A 21,931-nucleotide genomic window follows, 5' to 3' on the forward strand; every position below is an offset into this window, starting at 1 on the left:
CCAACTTCTCACACCACCTTCTTCCAGCCAACAATCAACAGTAACCATAAACACATTCAGATTGGATCTATGTTAGAATAATGTGTAGAAAAGTTCATTTGGCAATAACATCCAAAGCAGCCAGAAATGGCGGTTAGGCGAGTTCATGTAGAAAAAAGCATAAATAGATAAATATAATATTTGTAATATAACCTTCCCAGAGAACCCACCACGCCACTCATCTTTGGAGCGCACAAATACCTCAATCTGCCATAAATGACACCCAAGTTGGCGGAAGTTCAGGTTTTACTGGCAACTCAACATGTTTCAGGAAGGCTTTAACAGTGCTCTTCATCAACAACGTTCATGCCTGGCCTCAAATGCTGGTGATTTTGTCTCTTCCCCTCCCCGTGTGCTATAAATTGCTGACCTCTCTGAACGGATCTCAAGGCGACTGTGTGCACCAGCTTGCAAATGAAAAATCTGGTCGAATAGCCCTTTGTTTAAAAGTCTACATTTCAAGTTTATGTACAGTTTTTTTTTTTAAATATGTAAAATTCAATAAAACTATTGCAATTTGTCAATGTAAAAGGGCCTGCTGTAGAAACCTAAATACAACCTAAATGTATTTTTTTGCTAGTACATTAGCTAACCAGTTTGGGTAGAACTGTCCGCAACGGGATGCTGCCATTGGATTCGTTCATCAGGTTAGCTCGTAATTTGTTGGCGACACCAACTACAGGAGGTAGTTTTGAATTTATCCCTGGAAAAGAGCTAGTGTGGTTAGAAATCCGTTTCACAGAAGTTTTATCAGAACTCGGGGGCTTGGGAACACGCTTGCTGATCCAAGGATGTCTCAGTGCTTGACTCGGGGTCATTCGGGCTGACGGATCCCAGTGAAGACACTCCTTTAGAAAATCAATGAACAGCGAGTCATCACAACCTTTCAGGGCTGTCACCCACTCTTTGTTGCCAGGCGAACCCCGCATTTTTCCACGGCGGGTCCGGCTCCCGTTGAGTACCACTGTGCCATTAGGAAGCGTGGTAACAGTGCAGTATCTGGGATAGCCTTTCGAGTTGATGAAGTTCTTGGCCCGTTTGGACTGCTCGAGGAGCTTAGTGGGTGGAGCCCCAAGGAGTTCCATCATGCATGCCAGCTGATCTCCCTCGTCCTCACCAGGGAAAAGGGGATAGCCGGTGAGAAGCTCAACCAAGATACAGCCAAAACTCCACATGTCGATGGGCATACCATACCTGCTCCCCAGTATCACCTCTGGGGCCCTGTAAAAACGTGACTGAATGTATGTGTAGAGTCTTTGGTGTTCAAAGCAACTGGACCCAAAGTCGATGACCTTGATTCCGCTGCGGCCTTGCTGCTTTAACAGGATGTTTTCCGGCTTGAGATCACAGTGAATAATTTTGTTTTTGTAGAGGGCCTCCAAGCACTGCAGGATTGAGTGGGCAAATTTGCGCACGAGCTGCAGGCTGAAGCCCTGGAACTTGTTGCGCTTGATTAGCTCATACAGGTTCATGCTCAGCAGCTCAAAGGTCATGCAAATGTGATTACGGAAGGCGAAGCTCTCAAGCATATGAATGACGTTCATGCTACCAGTCTTGTCCTGTTTCTTCAGATGTTCTAGGATTCGGATTTCCTCGGCCGCCTGCCGGTGGAAGCGCTTCTCATTGCGCACCAGTTTCAAGGCCATGTGCTGATGTAGCTTGTGGTCAAATACCCTGGCCACTTGTCCAAAGCTGCCTTTGCCAATGATCTTCAGTACTTCGTAGCGGTAGTACAGATGATCGTGGGGCACCAGAATATAGCCATTCTGGTCATCATCGTAGCCCCCATTGTTTGGGCCACCCGCAACACCTTGTCGTTTTTTCGCATTTGGACCCACAAAGTAGATTTCGGAAAATCCCCCAATTTCCTGCAGTTCAAAGGCAGACAGTTGGTGCTTGTTTTGTTTTATAGCTTGCTCTGCAGTCAAGTAGGACATTTTGGCAGACTTGGTGGAGCCATCACTGGACTTTGTGGTGCTCGAGCTGTCCATACTTTTTTCTTTTGCAAGCAGGGGTATGGATTTCTCGGATCCAGGACCCCCCGCCGGTGGCAGGGATCCATTTCCCCTTTGCGTGCTGGTATCCTCGAATAACTGTTGGACTTTCACGTGCCCTTGGCTCCCATTCCACTGTGGGTCCTTCATGGTGTGTTTATTACCGCTGACCTGCGCAGAAATAAAGAAAGGAGCAATTAACAGACATTTGGAGAGAGCAAGTGGACATACAGCAAAACAAAAAGCACTTTCAAAACCAAGCATTTCAGGCTTTTGAAAACGCTCTTAGCTTAATTTGTAGGTTGCAGAGCAGGCAGATTAACCACAGCATGGATTCTACCATAAAGAGAAACTTCATTTCAAGTCACTTCAAATATGTTACTTCAACCCATTACCCAAATGAGGTTAAACAGGTCAGATGGTAGGCCATTCACACAAAGAGAAAATATGCTTGCAAACCCTGGTGGGGATGGGGGGGGGGGGGATACTGAAAACAACACAGATAAAAACTGAATTAGGTCGAGTGCAATGTGTTTTATGTTAACTGGTAAATTTCAGTGGACTTGAATGTCTGAGTCATAACTCAGGTTTTAACTATGGTTTCTCAGTGAATTTCCTTGTTTTTTTTATGATTTACTTAATTTCTACCCAAGGCTGTGAGCAGCAGGGTTTGGGTGCAAGGCCCTGCGCACACTCTAAGCACAGCAGGGTTGGGCAGAGGGCCTGGTCCTGCACTTCCAAGCAAAACCAGACACTAATTTTCATGTTTGGCTTTGCTTGAGCTTTATTTGAACGGTCACCGACGGACGGACGCACGCACATATCCCCCACACCCCCAAACCCCACTCCACATGGAAGGGAGCACTCACATGGGGAGTGCTAGGTTACAAAGGCATTTTAATTCATAGGCCCTCCTCTGACCCGGCAACACAGAGAGACGCGTTTCGGCTCTCGCAGCAGCCTCCCTCATTCTGGTAAGCGCCATATTTTTAAAACCATTTATACTCTGTCGAAATGCATAGACATAGAGAGCAGATTGCTTGGAAATTTAAAAAGACACACACACACATTTTAAGCACAAGCCTACAAACGAATTCCCGTGAATAGCAATGAAAAGCGTTGGTGGTCGCAGTGACGATTATACCGTGACCATGGTCACCTAAATGCACAGTGCAGTGATATGCGCCCGGAGCCCGCTTAATGAGTCAGGGGACCTCCATCTACCTGCCATATTCATATAATGTATCACTTCTCCGCAAAAGAAGAACGCTGTACACCTAACTTCCAAAGGCTATGAGGCGCTATATTTCGTCATTGTAACGCGCGGCCGCTTGCTTTACTCCTGAAGCGTTTTGGATTATCTAATTAGCCCTCTTCAGAGGTAAGCAGTCTATCTTCTTACATGATGAGAACGTGCTTTTAAAGTGCAAGTGACAGACTACCCTGTTGTTTATTGTAGTCTCCTGGTTGTATATTTCTTTAAAGTGCGCCTTGGAAAGCACATACTGCATTTCATGATTGGACTGTAGTATGATTTACGAATCACGATCCATTTCACACGAACGCTGCAGTCCTTTGTTGCCATTCAAGTAGTTTCAAAGTGCCTTGTCGTATATTTCTTTAGAATGCGCATTGAAAAGCACATATTGCATTATATACCTTGGCTGCAATAAGATTTACAAATTACAAACCATTCCACACAAACGCTGCAGTCCTATGCTGCCATTTTTGCAGTTCCAAAGTGCTTAATATTTATATTACATTACTATTTTTTTTCATAATGAAGCAATCTTTTCTTTGTCCATGCTCTACAGAAAGAGAAGGAAGTGATGCGTGGCATGTGCTGGCCAATTAGGAGGCAGCAAAGAACAGTGACAATGAAACCAACGAATAGTAAGCAATGAGCAGGCTCCAAGCCCTTTATTGTAAACAGTACCCCTCACAGTGGCATCACATGTGCGGTCAGCAGGCGAGATCTAAAAAGCAGCTCTACTTCATAGGCCCCTAGCATCCCTCTGCCATCTAACAAGTTTGTAGGTAGCCCTTCTAAAATCCAATGGCTTGTCACTAGAGAACACCTTATGGACACAGGAGGGGATGTTTCAACGTGATCGCCAACACCCAGCTGCATGGAATGCAGCTAGCCATGCCCCCCAAGAGGCAAGGGTAGAGGGTATAGGAACACAGTACAGAAATAATTATATTCCGATAGGAGTGCCTAGGACACTAGGCAGAGGATTTCCACCCAAAGGAGAACATCTGCAGCAAAAAGTGAGGTGAGAACAAACTGTACGAAAGGAGCCAGCTTGGAGGGCTCTGCTTCTTTTTACGGTCACTCAGTGGGCATGTGTCTGCATAGGTTTGGACCTCACTTATGGTAGAAATTTGTCAGACAATCCAACAGCTGTACAGGCAACTTACTTAAAGTTTATAAACTGACCACTACTAATTGGCCTCTTAGAGAACTGATTGCCCGAAAGGGAATGTAGAGTTTCGTATGTGCCATGTGTAAAGTGTTTAAAAATATAGCTGCTTTTGCCATCTCTTGTTTTCACAGTCACAGGAATAAACTCCAGGCAGGTAACCTGCCTGGAGTTTATTCCTGTGAAAACAAGAGATGTGAATGTAATGATTGACGGGGAGTAGTACGTATCTGGTTGGCCCTCACCCGCTAGATCTTTTTTGTGAATCTGAAACTCACCACAAGAGAAATGGGAAGTCTGTGCAGTCAAGTCAATTTGGGGATTCCAGAATCATAGATTCTGCCTGGCAAAGTTCTTGCATTCCGCAGCTGCCTGGGAACTTGCTGGTAGACCGTTTATGGAAACCTGGTGTCCTTATCCGAGCTCAGGTAAGTATTGGAACAGGCACTATAAAGGCCAGGTTCTATGGGAGAGAGTGATCAACCCCCGCTTTTCGCACAGAAACAGTCACAACTGCATTTAAAGAGGGCCTCCAGCAGACGGCCATTTTGAAAATAGGAAGGTGGGTATCGGACCATTACAAAGTACATGTTCCAAACTGAATCTCAACAAAATGTTGCCACTGGATCCTCCAGTGGGAATTAAGTATTGCTTAGATTGCTGGATTTTTTCAAATTATTTTCAAGAACAAGTATTGCTGGAACTGTATTTTGCTCCAAAGACAATCGCCGAACCCCCAAAGCTATTGTGTGCAATATTACAGTACAGTGAATTACAAATAACGTACAAATGTTTCCTGCTATGAAAAGTATGTCCAACCTGATTCTCTAAAGAGAGTTGCCATCACAGCCTATTCTGGTTGATAATTAACAGAATCTGACCAGAACATCCGTCCAAGCTCATACACCGCTACTGGCTACCAAGTTTAACTAGCATGTGAAAAAACTAATTTGTGAGAACGAAGTTCCCTTTCTGGATTTTGTGGTGGAAATTCCTACAATCTATCCAAATCCAAAATTAGTCTTTAGTCGATATTTTTGAATCATAAAAGACACATGATACAATACATAAAATCTCATAGGATAAGATGATTTTTTAAAAAAAAGATTTGTATTCATTGTTACAAGAATATCGTTAAGAATTTTTCGTTAAAACATACGATACAGTGTAAAATTATTATCATTTGATGGTACTAGTCAAGTAATTATTATATCCTTAAAATTTAAAATATAAAATAAAAAACAACACCTATAAAAAAAGACCAGAGTATTCAAGGAGATACAGTACACACAGGGAACACCACACAATATATGTATAACAGCTAGTTATTGTGGAGTAGTGTCTGCTGTAGCCTCCAGACTGATTCGTCTAAGAGCCCATGTCCAACTCAGAAATTTCACCACTGCTATAGCTATATCTTCACGTGTATCTGATTTCAGAATACGCAACGCTGTTTGGCATGATCTTGTACCAATATTTGAACAAATCGGCTTAAGCCATTTGTATCGAGGGCCCTTGTATGCCGGACACAAAAACAGTAAGTGGGCTATAGACTCTTCCATCGTTAAGCACGTAGGGCATTTGGTATCTAAGTCATTACGCCAGTTTGATGTAAAAGATTTTATAGGAAGGGTCCCAACTCTAAATTGATTATATAGTTTTCTATCGCAGGGTCTTGTGATAAAATCCCAATAAGCTTCAGGCCTGAATTCATACTTATGTTCTAGAAAAATGCCTGTCAGGGAAGTACTGCTCACCAGTGACATGGACTTAAGATTGACCATGTCCCTATATAGTGCTTTAAAATCATTTTTAGATGGGAACGGATTACCTACTGGGTCCTCCCACAAATGGCCTAGCCCCATGTCAAATAGTGTGCCCTTGATCTTTTGCAGCCACTTAATTTTTGATGACATGTCTGCTTCTCTAATATGCCTTACTGCGTTTGCATATGGTGATAACTCCGAAGTTGTCCATAATCGTCTCCAGGAGGCCAGGGGTCTAAAACCTCCATCCTCCTCAAATGAGGTACAACCCAAGTCTAATAATAACGGTCTAAGGGGAGTCGATTGAGGAAGACCAGTTAGGGATCTCAGGAACATATTTTGTGCAACGACTAGGGGAGTTAGGTTTTCAAAACCCCAAAGCTCTGCGCCATAGATTATTGATGCCCTGATTTTCCCTTTGTAAATCGACAAAGCAGGCCCTACCGGTTTAGTATAAGAAAGTCGATGCTCTTTCAGTAGGGCACCTGCTAATTGATTATGCCTGAGGACTAATAGGTCTATCTGGGGCTTCCAGTTCGTCTTCTTGCCCATTGTTACACCCAGATATGTAAAGGTGTCAGTTTGCTCCAGGGAAACTTTATTCATAACTACTCTGCCTTTCACTATTTTACATTTATGCAAGACCATCAACTTTGTCTTATCGACATTTACTACAAGCTCATGGTCCTTGCAGAAGACGGTAAATCTGTCGAGGGCACGTTGCAGACCTGATTGAGTTTTAGACAAAATTAAAGTATCGTCTGCAAACATTAGTAGTGGAACCCTCGATCCAGCAAGAGTGGGAGCGTCTGTTGGATAGGCAGTGTAGTATGTAATAAACTTGTTTATGAATAAGGAATAACGGGTAGGTGCCAAAACGCACCCTTGTCTTACCCCCTTATTTACTGGAAATCGATCCGTTGTTTCCCCCCTGTTGTCCCCGTCCTACCTGGGCGTAGTTTGACTCGTGCAATTTAATAATAATAGCTCAGGGGGCATCCCTGCTTCCTTTAATGTGTCCCATAGCTTGTGCCGTGGGACCAAGTCAAACGCTGATTTTAAGTCTATTAATGCCGCTTAAAGAGTCCCCCCAGCTAAAATCACAGTGCTCCAACAAATCATCATAAACCAGATGACTTGGTCGATTGTGCTAACATGAGGGCGAAAACCCGCTTGAAAAGTGGATAGAATTCATGGTCATTTATCCATGTGTTAACCCTGCTCAACACAAGCCTAACCACAATTTTTTGTATTGTGTCAATAAGGCTTATTCGCCTGTAATTACTTGGGCTGGCACGGTCCCCTTTTTAGGTCTCGCCTGACCCAGCGCATGCGCTGGTCTGGCGAGACTTATTGAGGGGGCTCCAAAAAGTGCTACCAGGCCAGCCTAGAGCTACAGTGCATGTGCGCGGGCGCCCGCGCCGCACTTTACCGCGATTACTTTCACTTTCACGGCCGCTTTGATGTTTGATCGTGTTCACGATCACTTTCACTTTCGCGGCCGCACGGCCGCTTTGCATAGCCACTAGGTCTCGCTTTTGGGACCTTATAAGTATTTAGTTATGCAACTGTTGCATAGCTAAACACTTATAAGGTCCCAAAGGCGAGACCTATTAGCTATGCCAATGCTTGTTTATATATTGGTATTATTTCTGCACGGGGCAGCGTTAGGAGTGGGATCCCCCAGATGGAATCCTCATCACTACTAAGGCCGCAGTCATCATAACCAAGGGATTCAAAAGTGCAATTGAAATCACCTGCAATTACCTGATGATTTTTCCCTTTGGTGGCTTCAATGAAGGTATCTCATTGGGATACAATTGGTGAATATTTTCCGCCCACCATCCCTCTCGCATACACATTGATCAATATTAAATCTGGGTCATATTTAAATCGAAGTTTTATGGCCAGGATGTCAGGGCCTTGCATAAATTTAAAATAGTGAAAGGCAGAGTAGTTATGAATAAAGTTTCCCTGGAGCAAACTGACACCTTTACATATCTGGGTGTAACAATGGGCAAGAAGACGAACTGGAAGCCCCAGATAGACCGATTAGTCCTCAGGCATAATCAATTAGCAGGTGCCCTACTGAAAGAGCATGATTTTTCGTCCAGGCTATCTGGCTTTTGTAAAATGGCTACTGCTAAACACAAAGAGTGGCCATGTGGGGGGCTCATTATCTGGGTCAAACAACACTCAGGCTATCCAGAGACGATCGTTTGGATGGTGGGGGTTCAAGAGATAGGCGGCGCTCTGTAATTGCAATATCATGTTCAAGGACAGAGGTCGCCCTAGATAACAAGCATTTGCAATGCAATAGGTCTCGCATTTATAAGAGTTTGAGCTATTGGCATTGTAAAATTACAATGCCTTTTATTTATGTTTTGTATTTAAAACAAATAAAAGGCATTGTCATTTACAATGTCAGTAGCATAAACTCGCATAAAAGCAGTGTGTGGAGTGCAGCAGTGTGCGGCGTGCAGCAGTGTGTGGCGTGCAGCAGTGTGTGGCGTGCAGCAGTGTGTGGCGTGCAGCTGTTGCAGCAGTGTGTGGAGTGCAGCAGTGTGCGGCGTGCAGCAGTGTGTGCCATGCACCAGTGTGTTTCGTGTAGCATTGTGCGGCGTGCAGCAGTGGGTGGCATGCAGCAGTGTGTGGCATGCAGCAGTGTGTGGCGTGCAGCAGTGTGTGGCGTGCAGCAGTGTGTGGCGTGCAGCAGTGTGTGGCGTGCAGCAGTGTGTGGCGTGCAGCAGTGTGTGGCGTGCAGCAGTGTGTGGCGTGCAGCAGTGTGTGGCGTGCAGCAGTGTGTGGCGTGCAGCAGTGTGTGGCGTGCAGCAGTGTGTGGCGTGCAGCGGTGTGTGGCGTGCAGCGGTGTGCGCCGTGTAGCATTGTGCGGCGTGCAGCAGTGTGTGGCGTGCAGCAGTGTGTGGCGTGCAGCAGTGTTTCGTGTAGCAGTGTGCGGCGTGCAGCAGTGTGCGGCGTGCAGCAGTGTGCGGCGTGCAGCAGTGTGTTTCGTGTAGCATTGTGCGGAGTGCAGCAGTGTGTGGCGTGCAGCAGTGTGTGGCGTGCAGCAGTGTGTGGCGTGCAGCAGTGGGCTGCGTGCAGCAGTGTTTTGTGTAGCAGTGTGAGGCATGCAGTACTGTGTGGCGTGCAGCGGCGTCCAGCAGTGTGCGGCATGCAGCAGTGTCGTGCAGCATGCAGCAGTGAGTAATGCAGCAGTGTGCAGCATTGTGCGGCGTGCAGCATTGTGCGGCGTGCAGCAGTGTGCGGCGTGCAGCAGTGTGCGGCATGCAGCCGTGTGTGGCGTGCAGCGGCGTGCAGCAGTGTGTGGCGTGCAGCAGTGTGCGGCATGCAGCAGTGCCGTGCAGCATGCAGCAGTGAGTAATGCAGCAGTGTGCAGCAGTGTGTGGCGTGCAGCAGTGTGCGGTGTGCAGCAGTGTGTGGCGTGCAGCAGTGTGTGGCGTGCAACAGTGTTTCGTGTAGCATTGTGCGGTGTGCAGCAGTGTGTGGCGTGCAGCAGTGTGCGGTGTGCAGCAATGTGAGGCGTGCAGCAGTGTGCGGTGTGCAGCAGTGTGTGGCGTGCAGCAGTGTGCGGCATGCAGCAGTGTCGTGCAGCATGCAGCAGTGAGTAATGCAGCAGTGTGCAGCAGTGTGTGGCGTGCAGCAGTGTGCGGTGTGCAGCAGTGTGTGGCGTGCAGCAGTGTGTGCCGTGCAACAGTGTTTCGTGTAGCATTGTGCGGTGTGCAGCAGTGTGCGGTGTGCAGCAATGTGAGGCGTGCAGCAGTGTGTGGCGTGCAGCAGTGTGCGGCGTGCAGCAGTGTTTTGTGTAGCAGTGTGAGGCATGCAGCACTGTGTGGCGTGCAGCGGCGTCCAGCAGTGTGCGGCATGCAGCAGTGAGTAATGCAGCAGTGTGTAGCCTTGTGTGGCGTGCAGCAGTGTGTGGCGTGCAGCAGTGTGTGGCGTGCAGCAGTGTTTCATGTAGCAGTGTGCGGCGTGCAGCAGTGTGTGGCGTGCAGCAGTGTGTGGCGTGCAGCAGTGTGTGGCGTGCAGCGGCATTCTGCATTGTGTGGCGTGCAGCAGTGTGAGGCGTGCAGCAGTGTGAGGCGTGCAGCAGTGTGCGGCGTGCAGCAGTGTGCGGCGTGCAGGTATAGCCAATAGGTCTCGCTTTTGGGACCTTATAAGTATTTAGTTATGCAGCACAATATCCTTGTTGCAACAAAATCAACTGTTGCATAGCTAAACACTTCTAAGGTCCCAAAGGCGAGACCTATTGGGTATGCCAATGCTTGTTGGCTTGGCCATGGGACTGCAATGCAATATGCCACTGGGGGAGGGGGGCAGCTTTACGGCACCATGGAGGTGCCTTTCGGATTCGCTCTCTGCTGCCCCCTTAGCAAGACAGACAAAGACAGTGAAAACGCTGCTGCAAACATGCAGGCAAACAGCCGGCCAATGGAGAAGGAAGGTCTGGTACGCCCGCAAACAGAAAATGGGGCTCTGGTTACCAGTGCTGGGGACTGGAATCAACCCACCCGCCGCTTCCTAGGTAGTGCTTTCTATAAGCAACGTGCTCAATAGCCAGCACATTGCCTTTCCTGCACACGCTAATTCCAATTGTACAGAGCACAAGCACGTGTCCGGGAGGGCAGGCGATGAATGGCGCCCTGTGTTCCGGTCACAAACTCTGGCAGATAGGCATTTTGAAACAAAAAGCTAGGCCTCTTGGTGAGGTCTTAAGTCCGCCTAAATTTCTTCTTGCTACAGGCAGTTTGATGCTCGGTAAGATTACTCTACTCTGAAAACAAGATGAACAAAAAACAATAAAAATTAAAGACACCTATGCGTTTCCGTGAGGCGCCCGGTCATGACGTAAAGTAACAGGTCAGTGACCTGAGGTTGCAGCAAAGGCTAGCCTGAAGTGCTTACGGCCCATCTATGTTTGGATCTGAAACTAGTTCTCTTTTCCAACTAGCTGTCCTTGCGGTGCATTGTTTCCACTGAGGCGCACATGACATCTCACGTACAGACCAAAGGCTGAGGGGTTTGTAAATGTCATTTTTGTGAATAGGTTGCATTTGTGAGTATGTGTGTTTACATGTTTTTGCCATGCCTATTGGCTTTGGTGGTCCCAGCCTTCCCCCTTTGCCACAGTTTTCCTTTCTCTTCCACCTTCTCTTGCTCTGGGTGAAAAGCTGCTGATGAAAACCACTGTTCTGGTCCCTATAAGGAGCGCCAGTGCCCACAACCTCCACCCACACCTCCTGTTGTACTGCCTTCATAAGAGGCGCTTTCAAAGGGTGCACATAACACAGAAACAGCAGAACAATCAGCTAACATGACAAAATTGTGCGATTTCTGAATACAAACATAACAAAATAACGAAAAGAGCATCTTCCAAACATCTCCAGATTCCCCGTGAAGCTCCCGTGTGCGGCGGGCTGGCTCCCCTCCCTCCAATATACCAGCCTTGCTTGCTTTCTTCCTTCATGCTTTCCTGCGCCTGCAGCCATGGGAATGTCAGAAAGGAGCAGCCAGGAAGAAGAGGCGCGTGAATGGGACATTTCGGGGATTTGCCACTGAGGATGAGCCGATGACGTAGGTAGCTGCTCAGTGATTGCAAGGGGGGGTTCCTAGCTAAGAATAGCTCTGTTATCAGTCACCAACAGATGCTAAGCCCCGCACCCTCCCCGTTGTTTAGGGGGGGGGGTCAGCTAGGCAATGGGCCTTTAGCTAGGTGACTGCAGTGATCTGATCAGCCGAAGCAGAGATTGCCAATGAAAATAAGCTTTTGTGCGTTTTTATTGACTTATTTCACCATAGCTGGGTGGGGGGGGGGGGGGGTCAAGAGTGCTGAAGACGTTCACTGACTGTGGCGGTGCTCCTGTCACACTGAACGCAGCTGCAGCGTGGCGATGGATATCTGACTGCAGTGGTAGGCACAATTGGCAGGCATTTGCCGAGCAGTCGTCGGGTGATGTCTTTTGTGTTTTTCTGCTGTTCGTGCGACAGTTCTCACATGTGATTGAAGGGCACAGGGGGGAGACTGGCATGCATCATTGCAAACAAAACACTGATCCGATGGACTCGGATGCTGCAGTTTGACCTTCTATGGCCTTGTGTACAACTTCTGGGCAATTAGTTCCATTATGTATGTATGTAGAGCGCTTGTAGAGCGCAAACCTAGTTCGAGAGTAACAGAGTACTTTGGGTGAACATTTTCGGGTACTGAAAATTTGTGAACAAATATTGCTTCACATGTAATTTACACATGGACAAATAGTTTGTTTGTAATAAGTGAGGGGCAAATACCGCTCAGCTTGTCCCAGGTGCCAACGCAAATGGAATTGGTTGTTTACACAACCTGTGTGTCTGCAGGAAGAGGCAGCGAGGCATGGTGCAGGGAGGTAAATCATTCACGCCCAGTGAAAAAGATCAGGGAACATGGGGTACAAGCAGGAAGTGGGATAAGGGAGGGGGTGACAAATGGTGATCACTTTCGCTTTGATGTCCTCAGTGGCCGCGCGGCTCACTGAGGACATCAAAGCGGCCGCGAAAGTGATCAGGCAGTGCTTTTCAGGCTGCCAAATGGTGTGCGTGCCCGGCGCACATGCACTGTATTTGGAGGCCTGAAAAGCCCTAGTTTGCACTTCCAGATCCCCCTTTTACAGAAGCTCTCGCGAGAGCAGCGCTAAAGCGCTGGCTCAGGCGAGACCTAAAAATGTATCGAGTGTCCCCACAAAGCCTCCGCTGGGCGGCATGCTTCTGCTTTTCCCCTCTTCTTAGAGCACAAATTGGTAACAGTTCGGAGGACCAAATGGCTTGTATACTTTTAGTAGAAACGAAATATGATTAAATTAGCAGGACTGACCTTTGATCTGCTGTGACGCTCAGGGGGGGCGGGGGGGGGCAGCCCAATCTTCTCTGGTCTCAGACGGGCCTGCGTTTGGCCCGTGCTTCGCCCGGGCACACCCGCGCTTCGCCCGGGCACACCCGCGCGCGTCCCGTACTGTGGGAGCCCTAGCCCCCTTTTGGCGCCTCCTGGCGCGCTGGTTGCGGAGCGCCGCAAAGGGTGGTGGGATTTGTAGTTTCCCCTTTGTCTGGTCTACCCGATCTGCCCGGTCAACAGCAGGCGTCCCCGTCTCACGCTGGGTCTCGATGGCGGGTTGATCAGCAGCTAAACAAGATAATGCAACAGGATAATGGGCTCTATTCGATGTTTCTAGATGAGACCAGCATTAAAAGATTGTTAAAAGTCAAAACCCCGTATTTTTGCGAGAATTCACTAAATCCTTTTCAAGTAGTTTCCCACTCAGGAAACATATTTACAGAATATGAATGGAAAGGAATACTCCTTAAACATTGGTGTAAAGGAAGTGTTTCCGCTTGGGGGAGAGGAGACAAAAAAGTGTAGTGAGCACCAATGTACACCAAATTTCTGCATTTGAAATTATACATATGTTAGAATGCAGTCAGAGGTAATAATTACGCCTTAAGAGCACTCACGGACACAAACAGACAGCTTGCATAGATATACAGCTGGGAATTATTTCACAGTTTCCAAAAATCAATACAAATAACCCTACCTGACGTTTTTTCTTTCAGTTTTCAGGTTAAAAGTTTGGCCATGCTTGGAACTCGAGACTCCAGGTACCACAGTTGGAAAATTAGCAAACTGGCTCTAATCATTTATTGTTGGCCGGGCGAACCACGTGATCATTTGTTAGAACGGCCATTACCAAAATTGTACAATGTCTGGGGGTTAATAGAATACCTGCGAAGAAGGGCAAAACCACTGGACAGTTTCATGTTTGCCTCCGATGTGATGCCCACTATATGCTTGAATATTTAAGACGTGCCTTGGAAGATGTAAGCCACTCCGGTTATTAATTTCCCGAAGATGTTCCTCCCATGGGTGGGAAGTCCGTAAACCGTGGCAGTTCCCTGTACCTTAACTGGGGTTTCTATGGCCATCTGCGGTGTTGGCTTCTGCGGGCCCAGAATCCAACCAATAGTTGTTTTCTGAACACAATAAATCAGTCATGTGACTTGTATATTACGGATTAGAATAGACTCATGACTGGCTCGGCACTTCGCCCTCCCGCTACAGCTTCAAAACCAGCGGCAAGGCTTGCTTACGGGCACTCGGCAAGCACTGTAAAGGTACCTGGTATCCAAGTGAATGCACTTTTATAATCGTCAATATTGTCGGCTGTGGCTCACTTTATAGCGTGCACGTGCAGCCTGCACGGTTTACCATTCCCGTCATTGATGGGCGTCTGCAGGACTGCAACCTTGGTTTATGAGCCCAATTTGAAGTCTATCGTTTTGTCTCTGCTCGCACTTTCAGAGGATCTGTTCTCGATGTATGAAATCCATAAGGTGGGTGCAAAGTGGACGACCCAATAGCCTTTCAGGAATACTACTGAACTAGACATGAATGCTTGAACGGGAGCGGGGTGGGCCGGCGGCAAAGCTCCCCGGGTCTGTCTAGCGTGGTCCAGGGCAGAGCCCTTCAGTAACGCTCGGACAGTGAAAGAGGACGCCTCACTGCTGCCGCGAACACAATGTGGTGAGACATGGGGTTTCCTAGGTAACAGGAAGGTAAGTTAGACGCAGAAATGGAGACGTACACTTGGACAGCAAAGGAAGGTCCTCTTGTCTGCCAACTCCTCAGCCGGCTGGATAGGGTTTGTTCTTACAGTGTTATTCTTCAAAAAACCATGAAAAATTTTTTTATACGCCTCTGGCACGAAATGGAGTCCACGAAATCCTGGTTAAAAAAAACAACTCAAGTATGCGGGTCTTGCTCAGAGAGGTATAAGTGTACACTTTCCCATGCGGATAGACCGGATGTGACTGGCATGTGCCACGTGTGTGAAATAAAGGGCCTGAGATGCAAGACTTAGATTTAGCACAGGAATCCTCCTGCTCCTGCCCCGTAAACTCCGCGCTTTTAACGCCGAGTTTTTACAAGGTGCAAGAGCATTCGGCATTACAAAAACCCGGAAGAAGCTTTGCCTTCCTCAAATAAGGGGGCGGAGCACTGTCACGTCAATATTGTCTTCTTAACACCTCAAGAGACTGATCCCTGCTTAAAAGGAGTTACACGTTTCACTTTACGATACATTTTCCCTGCTGTATGCATTAGCACTCTCAAGACGTGTGTTGGGTTTTATTTCATGGACATCGCATCATCCAGAGGACGCTCGCGCTCCTATGCCGGTCGTGATAGGGCAAGTACAACACTTCCCGGTTACCCCCCCTCACGCTCCACCCACGGGGCAAGGCAACTTTCCAAACTCGACTCTTGCAGGAATGGTACCTGGAAGTGAATTTTCAGAAAACCCCTACAGTCACGCACAGTAATTGGAGCACATTTACTATGTATTTGTATAACATTCACCAGGGCTCACAGGAGCCCTCGAGGACGTTTACAACATAGCTAGATTTCTGTGAGCACTGAAATGAATACACGTTCAGGCATGCACGTGTTTCTCATGTTTGAAACATCAGGCTAGCACTCCCACAAACATGGGGCCCGGCTATCCCCTCCTCATTCCCACTCTAAAATGCAATTTTTGCTTTATGGGTTCACAGTTGGTCCTTCTACATGGAGCACTCCAAAGAAAAAAATCTGAGAAAAGGTGTCATAGTAAAACATGAGGTTGATACACAGGAGGAAATTGTAAAGGTTAGAATCCCTTGTATGGAAGTTAAGACTTAGACATACCCGAAGATTATGCACCTACAATACATGTGACGCATTTTGTGACATTCCTTGTCGCGGTCCAGATAGATATATTCGTGACGCGATGGGCCTGGGTGTAGTGGTCAGTTCTTGGATGGAGATGAGATTCCGAAGCAATCTTTAACTTTGAGCCTTTCAGGTCATCAGGGGCACATTCGAGTGCAGAGGACCGAGGAGGCCGACCGACCTGATTCTTGAAGTGATGGAGAGAGGATTTCACTTGTATTATTTTTGCTGGCAGAATACAGGCTTCACAAAGAGACGTAGCGAGGGAGGACATCACAGAGTGGTAAATGCATTTAAATAACAGGGTAAGCAATTCGTATTTGGTGTGCGCCACCTACCTGCTGCCTATAGGGAGATGTGAGTGATTATCTGTAGAGGCTGAACAGAGTGTGGGGGGACATACTAGGTTTGGTCAACTAGGAGGCTGTTGCACTACTTAATTTTACTCATGACTTGAACTTTGGTTAGGGATTTGGAAGTCAGGAATTAAAGAAGTAGGTGAACCTTTCTAAGACTGGTCAAAGCTGGATTATTGTATTAATCAATTCAGCATGTGATACCAGATAGCCACCTAGTGTCAGATCTCGGTCGATCAGTCAGTCAGTGATCGAAGACCGAAGGTGGGGGAGAGAAGGGTAGGAATAAGATGAGGGTTTCGGGATCATCCGCATAGAGGTAGCACGAGAACCCAAACCTGTGGTGGTGGGAAGAGCCAGAAGAAAAGGGGTCCCTAAAGCAGCACATGATGGTAGCGGAGTAGGATGGTCGATTGTATCGAAAGCAGCGGAGAGATCGAATAGAATATGAGCGCAGGATTGGATATCATGGCCGGCTGCGGGCGTGAAGTTCACCTGGTGGGTTAGCGTGGATTTCATTGAGTGATGCACTCGGAAACCAAATTGAAGAGGGTTTTAAGCCGACTGTACCTTTGAAAGGAGTAACTGTGCATGCTTTTCCAAGGAAGGAAACTATGTGAAAGAGATATGTCATATGCTGATTTTCTCCACCTATGCTTAAAGGTAGGCCTGGAGCAAATCGTGCCCCTTAAGTTTCCAAATGTGTAAATTCCAACATTTTTGTGGAATCCCCATTTTCCTAAAGTCCTAAACAACTGGAAGAACACACGCAAGGCCTCATTTAACTGTTGGATTAACTGGATTACGCATATTAGGGTTGCAGACAATATTTCTCTCCAACATTCACCATAAAAATCTACAGTTATACGCTTCTGGGACAGGTTAGACAATGACTTCACCTCAAACAAACCACTTTAAACATATATATATATATATATATGTAAACAGTAACTCATTCAAGCGCCAACACATTTACCCCCATAGATACACCAGTAGCCGGCGGTGGCTTTTTATCCTACAATCTCTCACAACCCTAGATTGCAACCTGCAAATTGAACGGCTAATGCACGAAGCTCACAATAGATGAAAAGTAATGGCTCCTTCCCTCTCTTCTCACTCCCTCTGTCTTCTTACCTTTTCTATTTAAACTTCTCCATTATACATGTTTTCAGGCCCCTTATTGTATTCTTGTTTATATTGTTTACCTTATTTAGCCTATGAATTATTTTTGTATTAAAAATCCTTTGACATAAAGTGTAAAATGATATGTCCATCTAAGTTAAATCTTAACTTAACTCCCTTGTCCTCAACTGCAATGCATTTTTGCTGAATTGAAGTTGCGAATTTTTACAGTCTTATGCCAGGTCCTGAATTATAACAAAAGTATATTTTGGGCATTTATAAAACACTCTTGCATTTCGATATTTTTTTCATATGGGTAATGTTTTGTTTAGGTGTGTCATAGTGGGCGCTTACAGTGAAGCACTTCTGAAAAGATAAGTGGAGTCTTTCCCCTCATTTCTTTATTACTGTTCTATAGGAGCGTCCTGTATATCAACTCAACGTTTGCGCGTTATAGCAATCAAATATGCCATGACGTAATGGCTCAAGTGCTTAACTTAGGCTAAAGTTACAAAAGGGAGACAACATGATGGGAACTCCTTCTAAATACTTTCTTGAAGTATTCTTTTTGAAAGTCACCGCTACAATATTCAAAATCAGTGCTGGTGTGGGAAATCACGTTATGCTTTTTTCTTTCCCACATTCACTTTTGTGACAATGCCAACTTCTCAAATGATATGCAACAATATGCTTTTGTTATAATAATTCAGGGGCAAAATAGTTCTTTTCTAAACGGGTGGGCAGATATTGTGTTATAAATTGGTTATTATCTTTTTTGGAAAATGATTTATTGCTGCTTTGAGGCAGTCCCGCGTTCCGGATATACTTTTTTTAGTACAGTAATTATTTTTTGTAATTTTGGTATTCTTATTTCTTTCATTCATGCCTCAATACATGGGAATGGCGAAATGACGTATCTTCTGGAGATGAAAAGGCATGATCAACATGTTTCAGCCCACAACAGCTGATCAGAGACAGGTGCTTAAGGAATCTTTTTGCGTAAGTCACTTACTGCCCAATGATGGTTTCTTCCCCACGATTTAGTTATCTTGGGGTAGAATTGCTCATGGGTTGGGATGAGGAGTGTTCCAGGATGTAAGTGGAGGTGTGGAGGCGTAGGTGGATATAAGTACCTTTATGGGGACTCCGCTACAAGGCATAGGCTCTTTCTAATTCTCAACAACCTCGTGCCTACCTCTGCTGAGGGTGCGCTTCCACACACTGTGTACCCGCTCGTGACATATTTATGCGCGCGTGGTACCAGACCTTGAAGGCATTTGAGATACATTTTCTGGTCCAACGAGTAGGCGTACAAGGCTAACAAGAGTGAAACGGCATCAGTTAATTATTTCAATCTAGGTTACCTCTTCTGGACCAGGGTGGCAAGTGGATTGAAGTTTGTGTCTTGCCGCTTTGCCATACAAAGAGTTTTCAGTCTTGGTTGCTAATTCCCATTCCCTTTGTGATGTTTTTGTGTGCTTAGAAATCACAGTTTTAAAACAGGTGTCTAAGCACAATACACTCGTAATTTCCCCAGATACCCATTAGAAAATGTTGTCCAGTGATCAAAACGTAAAAGAAAATCTCAAAAAATACCTGAGGTGGCTGGAAGGTTTCACTGAGTCTACTGATGTCCTTTTAAACACCTTCTGCATCTTCTTTTAATAGATCCTTACGATTAAAACCAAAATAAATTACACCTTAGAAGTCTCAACGTCTGCATTGTTGGTTACTGTAATTCCTCTTAATAGAGCGCCTATATCACAAGCTTCAAGAGGACTTCATCTTAGGCATTCGAAGACCTGCCTTTGGTTTTTCCTCCATGTTGTCTGTTGTGTTACTAAGCTTCTTTTGGAAGGAATGCATTGATTTGGCAAAGAAACAGAACCCAAACTTCAAACAGAAAAATTCATCACCTGTCATCATGCATGTGGTATATAGGTCCATTCTGCATACGCGGAAAAAAGATCTTGACAGTAGTTGTGTAGAGATCATGTCGAGTGTTACAAGAACAAGCAGGCAAACAAGACATGTAAAGTACATTCCAGGTGGTTTACACATTTGGAGTATACAAGGAATACACAAGGATGGTGGAGTCGGAGGGAAGGGGGTGCCTGGCTCGCACGTCTCCAGTCAGTTCGGCCCCAAGATGTGTCTCTTTAGAGCAGTCTTAAATGCTGGTAGAAAGGCTATTGTCACCCAGATGGAGTGACTTCCAGTAATTAGAGCACCGTAGTGGCTGGTGAAGGGGTTCAGAAGACAGGCTCTCCGACAAGATGTATCTGGATAGCTTCACAGCCAAATAGTCATAAGCTGTGAATACCATTGATCATAATGACACAACAATCGGTCAGCATTTGCGTAGCGCAGCACTGTCATCCCTAGGGGTATCTGGGCACTGATGGTGCGGTGTCTCTGTCGAAAAACCAGGTCTTCAGCTTGTTTCGAAGTCCGTCTGGGTGGGTGCTGTACGGTGGTGGAGGGGCAGGGCATTCCAGGTCATGGCAGCAATGTAGGAGAAGGATTCAGGTGATGTGTGCGAGGGCGAGAGAGGCGGATCGCAGGTAGGTGGAAGTTCCGTCGATGGTTGATGTAAGATGGTACATGGTTGTGTAGGGCCTGGTATTCGTGTGAGAGGATCTTGAACTGGCATCTCTTCGGGATGGGTAGCCAGTGGAAGTTTCTTAGATGGTGGTGATGTGGGTCCGTCTGGGGCGTTCTGTATAGTCTGAAGTCTTTTGAGAAGCTGGGTGGAGATTCCGGCGTTGAGAGCATTGCCATAAATAAGGCGGCTGGTGACTAGGGCCTGCATGACTGTCTTTCTGGTGTTGAATGGGTTCCATCTGAATATTCTGCAAAGCATGTGGAGGGTGTGGAATCAAGAGGAGGCAACCACGTTGACTTGTCGTTTCATGCTTAGTAGGCTGTCAGGGATGATGCCGAGGTTGCATGCCTGGTGTGTCTGCGTGGGTATTGGCCCAATGTCGTCTGGCCACCAGCGTTGGTCCCATGCAGAGGTGTTCTTCCCGAAGATCAGTACTTCTGTTTTGTCGAAGTTGAGTTTGAGGCAGCTGTCCCTCATCCATTTGGCTGCATCGGTCATGGTTTTGGTGTTTGAGGAGTCTTGGTGAGCGAGAGGATGACTTGGGTGTCATCGGCGTATGAGATTATGTTGAGTCTGTCGTATCCGATAACGCCAGCGAGGGGGGGTCATGTCAATGTTGAACAGGGTGGGGCTGAGGGATGAGCCTTGCTATATGCTGCATATGATGTCCTTAGGTGTGGAGGTGAAGGGAGGCAGTCGGCGGCTCTGTGTGCACCCTGAGAGGAAGGAGGCGATCCACTTGAAGGCGTTTTGCTGTATGCTGATGTTGTGAATTCTGTCGATGAGGGTATTGTGGGATACAGTGTTGAACGCAGCAGAGAGGTAAAGGAAGATCAGGGTCCACAGTTTTTCCATGGATGAGGAGGGGTCGGACGTCGTCTGTGGCAGCAATCAGCACGGTCTCAGTGCTATGGTTGGCGTGGAATCCTGATTGTGAGCAGTCATGTAGGTCGTTATGTTCCAGGTACTCGGAGAGCTGTTGGTTAATGGCTTTCTTGAGTACTTTGGCTGGGTAGAGGAGCAGGGAGATGGGTCGGTAACACAGGCTGGACTGGCTGCTTGCAGATAACCAGCTAGCCTGTACATGCTGAAGAGTGATATTGTGTTGTGTTGTGAGCATTGGTGTAGCATATCCCTGACAATTGTAATGTCCCTGAGTACTTTCAGAATCTGGTTCTTTTTTCTAGGACTAGGATTGGTACTGAATGAAGTTCACCCGTGGACAAGAGGGTAAACCTGCACCAGTGTGCCCACTTTTAGACACATTTCCACAAGGTGGGCGAGAGAAAAAGTATACTTGGGCAAAAGCTTATAACTTCATGAGTTTTGTGTCTTGAACATTTTTTCAAAGACAATATAAAAGGGCAGGGTGAACACACTATGATCCCATTGCCTAAGTAGGGGTCCTTTAAATGATTGCCCCATGTATCACAATTTTTGTTTTAAAAAAAATCTGTGTTAAGAGGTCTGCAGACCCAGACAGGAACAGGCCCGTTCAGTTTGGGCCTTCTAGTCCATGCCCTGGGTACAGTGACTACAATCTATGAAATAATCCCCAACATGGGTCCATGAGTTTCATAGCTTACAGTCTTCCACTGAGGCTGAGAACTATGGACGCTATTTTAAGTGCGTTCAGTCTGTTATAGTTGTTGATGACTTACATGTGCACTGGCTGCACATTCAAATTTTCAGGGATCATGATATTGAACTCGAATTCTGATTTGTGTGTTGAGACTGCGAAGGAAGCTCAGCTATGAAAAAGGGCGGGACTTCCTGTATAGGGCATGAATTTCTGTGGACTACTTTGCAATTTTATGGTCAATCTGAGCTTCTCATTGGCTGAGATCTGAGGTATCCTTCACCTCATCAAAAAGT

General features: G+C 46.5%; 1 protein-coding gene across 3 annotated transcripts in view; it reads right to left on the reverse strand.

The window, feature by feature from the left end:
• Nucleotides 1–267: 267 nt before the first annotated feature.
• LOC146859851 (dual specificity tyrosine-phosphorylation-regulated kinase 3-like) overlaps nucleotides 268–21,931 on the reverse strand; it is a 28,943-nt gene continuing 7,279 nt past the window's right edge. The window contains exons 2-3 of one of the 3 annotated variants that reach the window (XM_085643590.1): nucleotides 13,088–13,393; nucleotides 268–2,204 (exon numbers count right to left, since the gene is read on the reverse strand). In XM_085643590.1, the coding sequence (XP_085499716.1) occupies nucleotides 624–2,183 (1,560 nt within the window). In that variant the 5' untranslated portion in view covers nucleotides 2,184–2,204; nucleotides 13,088–13,393 and the 3' untranslated portion in view covers nucleotides 268–623. Of the gene's footprint in view, nucleotides 2,205–13,087; nucleotides 13,394–13,802; nucleotides 13,899–21,931 lie in introns of those variants that run through there. The other 2 variants (XM_085643592.1, XM_085643591.1) reach the window with 2 other exon arrangements.

Source organism: Triturus cristatus, chromosome 3_1 (genome assembly GCF_964204655.1).
Source record: "Triturus cristatus chromosome 3_1, aTriCri1.1, whole genome shotgun sequence".
NCBI classification, from domain to species: domain Eukaryota; kingdom Metazoa; phylum Chordata; class Amphibia; order Caudata; family Salamandridae; genus Triturus; species Triturus cristatus.